Raw genomic sequence first — 13,216 nt, 5'->3', positions numbered from 1 at the left:
AACTTCATCAGACTAGAGACGAAGAGAATAAAGCGAACAATAGGAGTCTTGGAGGTTGACTTGGGCCTAATGCTCAGAGGCCGTAAAAGCTGTCAGAGAGCTTGATTGATTGGCTCTCACGCCTTAGTCCCCAGTGCAAAGCACTAATGTTCCAGCCTCTTCTGAGAGAGTTGCCGTGCCACCTGGGGTCAGGACGTATCAGCCTGTGGGGCTGATGTTTTGGACAAGGCCAAAGTGTAGTCAATAATTTATACAGAAATTTGTGCTTAGAGTCACAAGAAAAGCAAGTTTTGACTTGAATTTCAGTCTGTCCAAAAAAGAGATCTGGGTCAACCTCAGATCTTCCCTCTTACGTTGTGGTGTATGTTAGTAGCACTTAAGACAAACTTTGAAATCATCATGGAATATTTATGTAGCGGTTATCATGTGGAAACAAATTTGAGGAGTTTCAGAATTGATAGGTGAAATGGGGAAAGGAAACATCAGCGATTTTGAATTTATTAAAAAACAAAGTAAATCTCCTCTGGAATGTAAGAACCAGATCAGGTTAAATCATAGTGACTTTGGAAACTATGAAGTGTCCATGGGGTGCGTCCCGTTACAAGTTCTGAAATGGAGGTTTGCTCCACTGACAACATGGAGAGAGATGTTAGGTAATATGAAGGACTGGAAGGGATACAGGTATCAGAGAGGAGGAGGTAGGTTTCACTTAGATACTTGGAACAACCCTTCATCGTCAGGTTTGCAGAGAAATGCAACCAAAGTCAGCTTAGGTGGCTATGTGCCACCGTATGTGGGAGTGTGTATATAGAACATCTCTGTGTCTAAATAAGCACATGTATTTATACACATAGTGTACAGAAATAGACAGCAGAGCAGTTGCACCCAGCAAGGCTGGTCAATCAATAACTAGTGAAGTTTTGTTCTGCTCCAGCAAAACCAGGACTTGCTCCAGTAAGTGCTAACAAAGCCTCTTTTCCCTCTGCCCTGCTCTGGAGAGCACTATTAGTCATGCTTCATTAGGCTTGTTTACAGAAAAGAGCTGGTTTCTAAGCAGTTATTGAAATACTTGTAACTCTGTTGGGCTTTTTTTCTTCCCTGAAAGATAAGAACTTTGGAATGTGGGGTGGGGGAGGGTGGGAAGGCAGCCTCTGACCATTGTTAAGAAAACTGGTCTGTTCAGATGGGAATTGCAAAGATGAGTTTGCATTTAACCTCATCTGCGACCCCAGAGCCTTGCTTCAGGGTCTCATTTCTGTTGCCCAGGTACTGGGGGCCTTTCATATTGCTTTTTAGACAGATGTCAGGTGTTCAGGTCAGTTTACTGTTCCTGAAATCTTGACTGGAGTTTTCCTTAGCCCAAGTCTCCAGAGAGGAGGCTTCAGTGATTTGGAATTGTATCTCTCAGGTGGCTTTGTTATTGAGTGGTGGCATGAGGGAATGTTTGCTTTAAACAATGGGTGGGTTGGGAAGGACAGCTTTATATTGGCTGAAATTGGTGTTGGGTGTAGAAATGATAAAAGTCCCTACTGTTGGAATTTCCAGCCCTGAAGACACTCAAAGATAGATATGCCAAATACACAGTGAGCCTGGTGACCAGGAATACAGGACGATTAGTGTAGGTGCCCATACCTGTGGGCGCTCTATCTAGAAGGAATGCAGGGGCTCGCTGCTGGCTGTATTTGGGAGTGGGGAATTCTTGGTATTTTGGCACCTCCCTCCATTCCTCAGCTTGTGACCTCTATGCGAGGGGCCTCTCAAAGATGAGGAAGCTGAAGTTTATTTGCTGAGTGACTCTCTTGTGCCAGTGCCTGTGTTAAATGTCTTACACAAATCACACCTTATTAGATAGTGATACTGTCCCTGTTTATCGATGAGGAAACTGGGGCTAAGAGAGGTTTAGTTCAAGGTGAAGCAGCAGTAAAGCCGGCTGTGAGCCAGGTGAGTGTATCTCCAGAGCCATCTTTTCAGGCACTTGGGGGGCTCCTTTTGATTACCAATCACTCTTTTATTATTTCTTCCTCCCTAGTCCTGAAAGTAAAATTGACTGCAGACTGAGCTTGATTAGAGTTAATTCCTGCAGCTTTCCTTATTACGTTCTGAACCAGAGCCGTAATTATGTGGCTTCACTGCCAGAGTGTGTGAACTACCTCTCACACTGCTGCAGGGCTGGGCCACTCCAGGTGAGAACAGAGCTTTACCAAGGGCAGAAACCTCACTCGCCCCATTGCTTTTTATTGCAAGGGCACTGACTCCGGTTTCTCTGACTCCTACCTTCCTTCTTGCCTCTTTAGATTTGCAGAGATTGAGGCTTTTAGGTGGCACACAAAATACACCCCTCTGTGTGTGCCATATACATGCAGAGCCTTCCCATGCGCCCACACACACAGAGTTGAGAGAGGCTGTTCCATGTTTTTCAGGTGCTGTCATAAATTGCTATTTTAAATTTCAGCAAGTGGAATAATAGCAGAGTGATCATCTCTAGTAAATGCTGTTGGCCTTTGTAAAGAATGGCTTGTTCAGAGGCTTTATGATTTACAGGGACACAGCTGGTGGCCAGCAGAGCTGTAGGAGTGAACGTGTGTTCTCCTGGGCCCGGTAGAGCTAGAGATGAAAAGGGCCCAGAGCTGGCACAAAAGCAAATAAGCGCTCTCGCTTTAAATAAATCATCATAATTTATATGAATCCCGATTCTTCGGTCCCAGCGAGATACATGCATCAGTAGCAGCTTTTTGATGTGAGCTTAATTGTCAATTCATTCCCACTGTCCCCTTGTATCTCAAGGACTGGGGATGATGAGAAATTACTTTAAAACACAGTCCTATAATCTAGAGTTACACTACACATGTTTTGACAAGCAATTTGCTAGCATTGAAACCTGAAACTCTGCTGGTCTCCCATCTAGATTGCTCTAGGTCTGTGAGGAAGACTAGTGATGGAGGTGTAGGGAGGACTGATGCCTCCTCGATGTTTTCAGAGCCTGCCCACCTTGCCTGGACATTTTTCACTGCTTTTAGATAGACAGGGAAGGAGGGAGAGAGGAAGGGGGCGAAGAGAGACAGACAGACAGACACACACACACACACACACACACACACACACATTGATGCAGGAAAGAAACATTGACTGGTTACCTTTTTGAGTAACCGACAATCAAACCCACAACCGGGATATGTGCCCTGACAGGGAATAGAACCTGTGCTCTTTTGTTTAGGGATGACACTGCTACGAACTGAGCCACGTGGTCCAGGCTTCCTTTGCATCTTTTATTTTCATTCATCTCAGTAATTACTTTGCTTCCTGCCTGCTTCCTCCTCCCTTAGTCCTGCCATGGGGGGAGTGTTGGGCAAGCAGCAGATTGCTGCCTGAACCAGGAAGTAGGGAGGGGGCAGGTAGTGGTTAAATGACTTTGCAAATGTACAGTATCTTACACCCTTCCTCCCCCTTTTAGCCCTAGAGTACTCTCATGTAGGAGGAGTGGTATAGAGGAGGAGATTTTGACCTAAGGATAATTGCCCCCCCCAGGGTTTTGCTGTTCTCTTCACCCACTTCTCAAGTTGAAAGTGACAGCCTTATGGAGATACTGACTATAGAAGTTGTTAGCTCTCGTTATTAATATCAAGTGCAGGACATGACAGGGTCTGATGATGTGAAGGCTGCATTCTCTCAGCTGCATCCTTAGCGGCATACGAGTCTGAAAGTGCACAGAGGCTATTTCCCCCTCTTCTGGGGGATCCTGGCTGTGTGCTTCGTGCCTGGGCCTCATGTACTGAGGTTTCTCCAAAAATGACACTCTTGCCCTGGCTGGCATAGCTCAGTGGATTGAGCGTGGGCTGTGAACCAAAGTGTCGCAGGTTCGATTCCCAGTCAGGGCACATGCCTGGGTTGCAGGCCACGGCCCCCAGCAACTGCACATTGATGTTTCTCTCTCTCTTTCTCCCTCCCTTCCTTCTCTAAATATAAATAAATAAAATCTTTAAAAAAAATGACACTCTTAAAGGAATGATGTGGTAGGATATAATAACTATGTCGTTATCATGGCTCCATAGGAGTCCTAGTTGAGTGAATACTTACCCAATACCTTCCCCAAACTTTTTAATGTTTTTATTTAAAGGGCAAAGAAATGACCTCTAATGAGCTAATAATTAAAGCTCATAAGACCGGACTGGGGGAGCTGAGTCAATTCTGTTATCGTTGGCATTGAACTCTGGTTTGCCCATGAAGAAAGGGAAAAGAAGGGGAAGGAGAAATCATTCTGCTACTCTAATGAGGAAATTGAACCTTAAAAAAGAGAGGGCTTGAGGAACCTGTTGGCACTAGAAATCAATCATCCAACGCATCATATTTCAAATAAACTACTAGGTGCCTGCAAAGGAGCAGAGAAAATTCAGGTTTACAGCTCTGCACCAGGAATCAGTGGGTGCTGTTGCTTGTCTCTGTGCCACCAAGCCTCAAGGAAAGTTTAATCAAAGGCAAGAAATGAAACCTCTGTATACAAACATAAACATATATACATGTATTCTATACATATACCCATTTAGTTCATGCATTTAATTCACTCCAGATGTCTGTCTCAGAAGACGTATGTTTTTTCTGTTTTGTCTCCGCTTGTCCCTCTGTCTCCCTTCTACTTTTTCTCCTCCTTCACCTTTTATATTGCCTCCTCATGCTGTGTGTTGGCTGAGCATTGATGGACCACAGCCTGAAACGCATCCCCTTGGAGGTGCTGGCAGTGGCTTTGCTGCAGCCTGGGCTAAGTGTTTGTGACTTGCTGCTCTTGTTGAATCCAACTCAGGAGCCTTGTCTTCTTCCCTGTGCCCACCCTCCCAACACTAGCACCTTAAACCTGTCCTCCTTATCACCAAGGGGGCACCCTGGGCACCTTAGCAGGAACTATCAGAGGAACTGGTGAAGCACTAAGGGCTCCGAGATTGTGGTATATATTTTTTTCAAAACTAGTTTCAAGCCATCAAGGACAATGTTGCTTTAGTGTATATATCTGCTTAACTTAAAAGCATATGTTTTTTGTTATTGATCATGTTTAAAATTACTTTCTGAAGATCTGTGTGATGTTTTGTCATTATGCTCTTTGTTCCCTAAAATGTCTATACTGACATCTGTGACATCTTATAACTATGAAACTTACTAAAACATATGTACTGATTATCTAAAAGAAGTAAAGCATCTCTTTTTGCAGTAAACATTGAGCTCTAATGATTTGTTTTGATTTGATTTTTTAAAAAGTTATGTCTTAAGCTATCAATATTCTTGTTCATGTTTGAACTTGTGTAATAGTTGGCTGTGAAAATGCTGTCACCAGGCACATACGTGGCACAGGCTCCCATGCAAATGTATTGGACAGCATCGTAGTGTTCCCAGGGGTGCCTTACAAAAGCCTGATTTCTGTCCCCTCTTCTTACCCACAAGACTTCTTAACAGGCTATTGTATTTGCTAGAAGTGGGAAAGGATAATGTTACTAGGGAAGCAAGAAAAGAAAAGCAGCAAGAGCTTCTTTTCGCTGACCAGTCAACTGGATATTGACCACCTGTCTTCATGGGAAAGAAATAGATGGCAGTGAATAAGCGAGAGTCTAGTTTTCCAAGAAGCTCAATGATTTTCCCAAATCAATACAGCTCATCAGGCCTCAGAACAAAGGCTGCAGGGGAGGTGACAGTGATGGAAGTGGCTCTGTGTTCTTTTGTGTATTAAACCGTAAGGCCCATGGGGAAACAAGGTTTCTTTAGCCATGGGTTTTTTCCCCCCTTTTTTTTTCCTTTAGGGCTTATTTGGTATATTTAGAGGGGGAAATCCTTTCAGAGTTTTAAAAAACCATTTCCAGAGATTGTATCTGATATCAGATGTACTTTTCAAAGAAATAAGCCCAGTCAAGTAAGAAAGAATACCATCTTTTAACACGTAGATTAGAACAGCATTTTGCCTTGCTTTAATTTTTTTCTTGTTATTTTTGGGTAGGAATTAGATGAACCAAAAAGAAATGCCTCGGTGTCCAGATTAACCCCTGGAAAATAAAGAATCATAACTCTCCTCCCATAAACGGACCGTGTTCCTAATGTCCTGAAAAATAACACCAAACCCTAATAGGAATGCTGAACTGTCATCTGAAAGGTTATAATTAACGCAGATAGAGTGGTGCCAACATATTCCAGCCGCCGACAGAGAACATCTATCCAAACCAGCAATTTTTAGCCCTTCAGTCCTTTAATCTTTAAGCTCACTGTGCTTTCATAAAGTAGTACATTAACACCAGAGCAGTGTGTCTCTGGGGTTAATGGCTGGGGTGGCGGCACACTAGGGCATAAAGTGTTTCATTACACTTCCCTTTGTTAGTGCTGCCCTATCTCCCAAGCTCCATTGCCGTGCACTGTTTGTTCAGATGAAGCCCAGTGTTCAGGGTGACTAATCGCAGCGCTGTGTTCCAGATGGTTTGATTACAGGATGTGGTTAAAGTGACTCCTCAAACATTCGGCCCAGCAGTAGGGCTCTTTAAAAAAGTACTGCGTTGTTCTAGTCACGTGACAGCACTTTTCTTGTCCTGGTGCTCCATGTGTACTTGGCATAGGTACTAGGAAAGTCCCTCCGTTTTTTGACTGTCTGTTATTTCACTGGCAGCCTTAGTTGTAAATTTAGAATTTCCCCAAATAATTATAAACTCAGCCTTGTCCTATGAAGAGAGACCAATCTGAAGACTGGAAGGTCTGAAGCCAGAAAAATGAACAAGTGCACTACACAAGACTCAGCTTTTTAAACAGCGCCGGCATTGGACACAACAGAACCGCAGAACAGACCGTTGGAGGGAGTTCAGTACAAAGGAGCAGTGATAAATCACATGTTGTACAATAGTCACATTGTATAAAAATATAAGGTAATGTGATACCTTAAATATATGAACTTTATGTTGTACTCACGAAACCACCATATTGTGGCATTTTTATTGTTACTAATGTTTCTACTAGAAAATGTATAAAAGGAAAGAAACGTGTAAACTTTAAAAAAAAGGGCTGTGGCCTAAGTGGGTTTTATTTCATCGTCATTAGAACGGGGTTTCTGTTTTCTGCATGAGCTCACGCCAAGTCCATCCAGATGTGGTGGTCTGAATGAGAGTTCAAAATCAACTGTGTCTGACTCCACGTTCAGCATCTGCAGTGCCTGGCAGAGAATTTCTGTCCCAGGGATGAGGTACTTGAAAGACTCTGAAACGGTCTTTAAACTGTAATACAAACAGAATGCTGATCCACTGGGAAATCAGCCATTTGCCCAGTTCTTGAAGAAACATCGTCACAAATACCAGAAAGAGTAATTCATAAACCATATTTATGACATTTGGAGCCAAATCTCCCTGCAGAGAATTTCTGTCATCTATATGCTAGTGGAAGATTATGCTTATTGAAAAAGTATGGGAACAGTGAAAAGAAGTGACTGAGTAAGGTTCAAATCTGGATTCTCTTCAGCCACTGCCTGGTGGGTCCTAAGTGTTGAATGAACTCTCCTTGGGTGCTGGGCAGTGTGCTCACAGGGGCAGTGGGTGTAGACATTGCTCCTGTTTCAGGGAACAGGAGTTTAGTTGACAAGAGATATACTGTGTGTAAGTGGTGAAAATGTTAAAGGGACCTTGTACTAGGTAAGACAGCCTCAATATTGCTTAAATGGGGAAGAGTTTATTTGCTGCTCACCTAATAAACTAAGTCAGTGTTCCTGTCTGGAGGACCCTCGTTGTCATTCAGGTTCCAGGTGAAGGAGACCCTGCCATCTTCTATGCCCCCTGGGGTTGCCATAGTCTCCGCCCCAGTCATCCAGAAAGGGGAAGAGATTAAAAGAACACGCATGGGAAATTCTCACCGGCCAGGCCAGGCCTGGAAGTGGCACTGTTAGTTGACTCATTTTCCTTTCTTGGAACTGAGGCACAGGGCCACATATAACTGGTAGGGAGGCTGAGAAGTGGCCAGCTGAGGGCAAACATGGATTCTGGTGGGCATTCATTGGTGGGAGGACTGTACGGAGTGCAGTGAGGACCCAGGAAGGCTGTTTATGGGTGGTGTGCATGGTCTGTGTGTGACTAGAGATGATTTTATCTTTGTTTGGTCCTAATTCAATAGGAACCTGAACTTTTCTTGGGAATTTGGACTAGGATAGCTTTAAAGTTGTCATCATGGGAATGCAAAGTGACGTGAAGAATGGTTGAGGAAACTTGTTTAAGCTAGATGGGAAAAAGTGTGAACTGGAGGTAAGAAAGTGTCAACATGGCCATTATCCTTTCTGGGTCAAAGGCTGTCCAGTGGATGATGGTGGACTGTGAGATGGAGAAGGCACAGTGAGGACCACAGTGGTCAGACAGATTTTAGTTCAGGACCAGGAACAACTTTTAAACAAGACAGCTGGAAACACAAGGGCAATCCTGGGTGCCATTAGTGGTGGAGAAAGGGGACACACACACACAGGTGTTGGCTTTCTCATCTCACAGCTGTTGCATCGTCGGAACTTTGACCCGCGACAGTCCTCTCAGCCTTCAGTCCCTGGTGACCTTTAGGTTTCTACTCTTATCATTAATTTTGCCTTCCATGTTACTATTTTCAGATTCCCAAAGTAAATCCCTGTTTAGTTGCCTCTGCCTCTGGTACCCACCACCAGAGCAGGCAGGTGAGGGTTAGCATTACTGGTCTAGGAGCCTGCTCCCCTGAGATTGCCGTCTGAGTGTGGACTGTGGGCAGGGCAGGCACTGTGAAAATCACATCCAGGATCTAGTTGCTGTGATGGATTAAGGAGTCTACTCCCTAAGTATGGGTAATATGCAAACTATCCTTCCACTTCTGGATGACACGGTATTCCTGTGTTGGTTGTTACAAGTTTGCAGACTCTTGAAGTACAGAATTTGGATGGAGTTCCAGCCAGAACATAATTTGATTCCACAACACCAAATAAGTATCTACCATATACCCTGTAGATGCATAATAAACACTTAATGGGCCATCTCTCTGGGACCACTTAACTGCTAAGTATTGACAAGAGGAAATAACAGAACACTGTGACTATGGAATCCTTATGAGAGCTCTGGGCTCTTTTGCCTTGTAGAGGGAAGGGGCTTGGGTTATAGAAAACAGACCACATTCTTATTAAGTGTCCTATCACTTATGGGGGCAGCAGCTGAGAGTCTATAGCAGTATCTAAGACAAAGCCTTAATACAAAGAAGAAAATCGTATTTGTTGAGCACACTCACAAACCATCCATTGTTCTCTTCAGCTATATCCTTTCTTTATTGGTAGTAATCTTCACATATTTTTCAGATATAAAATGTTACAGGGCAGGCATTATTAGAATTTGGGAAAGACCATGCCCAGTCCATGAGTGGAAAGGGAGGATAATAAACTGTTGGGACACTTGAGAACATGAAGATGATAAGGACTTGTGTAGGTTGTCCCCAGCAGCTAGCTGGCCCATAGGATGGATATTTGAAAGAATAAGTGTGCATTAAAAGAAATATTAAATCCTTTGGAATAAATGTACACATATTTGCAATGTACATAAAAATTAAGGCAGAAATATAACTATGCCCAGGTTTACAAAATTCACATTTGTACTTTTAAAGGACTGGTTTTCACTTGGGGCATTTATGCCTTTAAAAAAAGTAGAGTTTGTTTTCTCTGACCATAGGTTACAAAGTGTTCAAGATGTTCAGCAAAATAATAAACCATGTACATCTTTTAGAGCTGAAACACCACCTTTATACTTGGCCTCTCACAATAGGATGTTGTCTAAACAACTCATAGACTTCCTTACAAAGAAACGATACACTGTGTAGATTGTGAGAAGCATTTAGGAAGCCTGCATTCCAACCTGGAGCAGCAGATTTGGCTGTGTGAACATGGGCATGTGTATGGTCTCATGTGAATTCTAGGTGGATGTAAATACTCTGTGGCATTGTGATGTGGCTTGTACATCTAAAGAAAAATAGACACAAACACACATATTTAACTAGCCCTGCACCATGGAGAAGAGACAGTTCAGAATCTCCCCGGGAGTAGAGCATTTACCTTGAGCATTTTAAATACAGAGAACTTCTAGAAAAATAAAGCTTGACCTATTGAGGCCCTTTGAAATTGAAAAAGTACTTTAAGGATTTTTCCATCGAGTACTACCACTACTAATAATATTGCTTGTACTTAGAGGTCTGCTTGTGTGGCTTCTAGAAATAGTGTCAGGCGATGTGAATAGTTTTACGGTTTTATAGTGGAAGTTGCAACTGGAGTTAAGTCTTTGTGACAGCTTTAAATAGAAGCCTGTGATAACCAAGGATTCGCTTGTTTGGGGTCCCTGCCTTCTCCCTGGCCCCCAGTTTCCCTTTGTCCGTTTTGGAGACCAGGAATTGGGTTCTGCGGGTTTGGAGCGGGCTGGTGGGCTGCATGGAACTGCGCGGTGTGGGTCGTAGTGGTAAGTTAGCACAATCACAAAGACGTAGCTTTCATCACACAGACCAGGCTGCGGTGATGTACCCAGCGTGGCCGTGTGGGCAGCCAGCTCTGGGAAGCTCACTTGGCACGCAGGTCCCGCCTGGCCGGCCAGCCCGCCACTGCTGGCCGCAGTCTCCTCCCTTTGCCAGTCTCCTTTATCCTCTGCCGCTGCCTTGCCGCTCCCTGAAGGAGCCCTGGGCCCAGCCAATCAGACGCGAGCATTCCCAGCAGGCGCTGGCCAATCGGTGGCCAGCGTTTGCTGGAACCGCGAAACCCTTAGGGGAAAAGCAATAACAAAAGCCTTTCACTGCAGACAAATGTTAAGTGTCTGTGCAGACTTTTCCTGTTTTTAATTTTATTACTGCAAGAATGGAGGGTTTGTTGTTTCTTTCATGTTTCCTTTCAAGCAATTTTAATTATACATTTGTGCTACATCAGGGACTCTGGAACGCAGTGATTCAGCCTATTGCATCGAAAGCTGAAATGCAGTAACCTTCTGGCAATACAGATATATTCCTGCACTGTAAATATAGCTGACATGCTAAAGAATTTTAAGCAGCTGCAAAGGTCTTTGACACCACACACAGTGCCCCAGAGAGCAGATGATGAGAAAACCAGCTTTGTCTTCCCCTTTGTCTCCTCTCCCACCCCCTCCCTTTTCCTGAAGGGATGTGCTCATAAAGAATCCTTTCCTCCAATTGTTGTCATGTGCAAATTTTGACCAAATGCCTAATTACCATTGATTTTCATCCCAATGTGAATTTTTATACTCAGTGGGTTTTTTAAAATTTTCTGAGAGAATTAGAATGAAATCACCAGCTATCAGGAAATGCTTGCTTTGCTCGTGCTAGCTTTTCCCTCTCCTGCTACACTATTACTAGTGAGTAAATTCAGCTGTCACCTAAGTAATAGCAACATAGACCATATGGGAAACAATTTTTAAATCTCTTTTTGAGACCTCTGAAAGAAATCCTTTCCCACTACTTAAGTCCCAACCCTTCAAACATTTTACCTGCTCTTAAAATGCTCCCAAGGAAATGAGTCTTACCTTGTGAGGTGTCCCTCACCGTAAAGGAATCCAATATGGGTTTTCTGGAAGACTCAAAATGGCAGTGAGCAAGTGAGGAAACCAGCTGGAAATAGACTTTGAGGTGCTGTCTCTTGGTGTTTCCAAGAAAGAATGGGAGGAGAGGGGATAGGTGCAGAAAAGAAAACAGGCTCACTTAAATATTGCATTTCTTTAATATTTTATGTATGCCTCAAAATCTAGGTCATTGTAAAAATATGCTTTAAAGGAGTGATTTTAAAAAATATGGCTCTTGTCCTCTAGTGAAATAAAGAGGATGTTATATTTTATTTCCCTGTGACATTTGGTATACTAAGTGCACTTAAGTTTCGTAATTCACAGATGCAGTGCTAAATTAAATTGTCTGTCTGCAAAGCAGTAAGGAAAAGCAGAATGGCTTTCAGGAAACAAGTGTGCTGGTTTGAGGGTTTTTTTTCTAATCTTCTATGGCAAATGCTTACTAAAGTTGATTCTAAAGATAACCCCCAGAGCGAACCTATTGTGCACATTCATTTTCTTAAGAGGGCTATTTTAGGAGTCGTTAAAATGAAGCAAAACCAAACAGCAAACCAGATACTGTACCAAGGCTGATTCTTGTCTCACGAAGCCAGAGAGGGAAGGATTAGAAATGAGAAATCAAAGCTAATTGTCTACTGCCTGGACTCCAAGCCCTCGCTTCCCTACGCTATATGTGTATTTGTGCACCAACATCATTTTTTCTAAGTAAAAATCACCATTATTTTATATTGTTGAATTAGAAACAAAACTAATTCCTTTCAGTCACCTTCTGGTTTAAGCACCGGTAACTGGCATTTAGTTTTTGTTGGCTGCTTGCCAAGCGAAAGCAATTATGTGTAATAATAGAAAAATTAAGAGGTGAGTGTTGCTATTTTACAGCAGGACATGGCAAAAACCATTTCCTCCTGTCAGCAGTATCTTGATTACACTCTCACACACAGCCTTACCCCTTTGTACTGTGTGCACATGAGTACTCACACACGTTTCCTGTGGGTTTTCATTTGAGGTCACTGAAACCAGAAAGAGGAAGAATGCAAACCACAGCTTTTGAAAGCAAATGAGAATAAAACTTTGCTGGTAAAATAATAATAATAATAATTAATAAATAGCAAACTGCAAAAAGAGTAATGGGTGCTAACGATGCTCCTCCTTCATTCCCCACACCTACAGGTGTCCTAGTGGTCAATGTCACGTGGAGGAACAAAACTTACGTAGGGACCCTCCTGGACTGCACCAAGCACGACTGGGCCCCTCCCAGGTATGCACAAGGCCTTTTATTTCAGGCTCTGTTTTTCCTCCTCCTTCCTCTCCTCCCCCTCTCCTTCCCCTCTCCTCTATCCTCTCTTTGCAAGGAAACTATATAGAGAGATGAATAATACATAAAAGTCTGCCTGTAATTGAAACCAAGCATAAGGGAAATGAGCAATTCAGGATTGAACACAGTAAAATGCAGATGCTGGATTTCTTTTCTGTCAGGAGATCGTTGCTCCCTGCCCCCTTCTCTCTTCTTTGTTTTCTTCCTTTCTCAAAATGGGAATTTGAACTAGATTTGAACCTGGCTACCTGAGCTGTTTTTCTTTGGTTTTTCTGAGGAAGACTATAAGCCTTTGGTAGCCTGTTCTTTTGCAGGTGTTGAAATTGTCAGTGGAAGAATAGGGTGTCTTTTC

At 43.1% G+C, this 13,216-nt stretch overlaps 1 protein-coding gene across 4 annotated transcripts in view; it reads left to right on the top strand.

The window, feature by feature from the left end:
* ZNF608 (zinc finger protein 608) overlaps nt 1-13,216 on the top strand; it is a 105,999-nt gene that overhangs the window by 82,457 nt on the left and 10,326 nt on the right. For all 4 annotated transcript variants that reach the window (XM_028526325.2, XM_036020702.1, XM_028526322.2 and 1 more), the window contains one exon: nt 12,720-12,807. In XM_028526325.2, the coding sequence (XP_028382126.1) occupies nt 12,720-12,807 (88 nt within the window). The remainder of the gene's footprint in view (nt 1-12,719; nt 12,808-13,216) is intronic.

Source organism: Phyllostomus discolor, chromosome 3 (assembly GCF_004126475.2).
Source record: "Phyllostomus discolor isolate MPI-MPIP mPhyDis1 chromosome 3, mPhyDis1.pri.v3, whole genome shotgun sequence".
Lineage (NCBI taxonomy): Eukaryota > Metazoa > Chordata > Mammalia > Chiroptera > Phyllostomidae > Phyllostomus > Phyllostomus discolor.
Note: the sequence above shows the minus strand (reverse complement) of the source record. Positions and strands in the feature narration are given on the sequence as shown.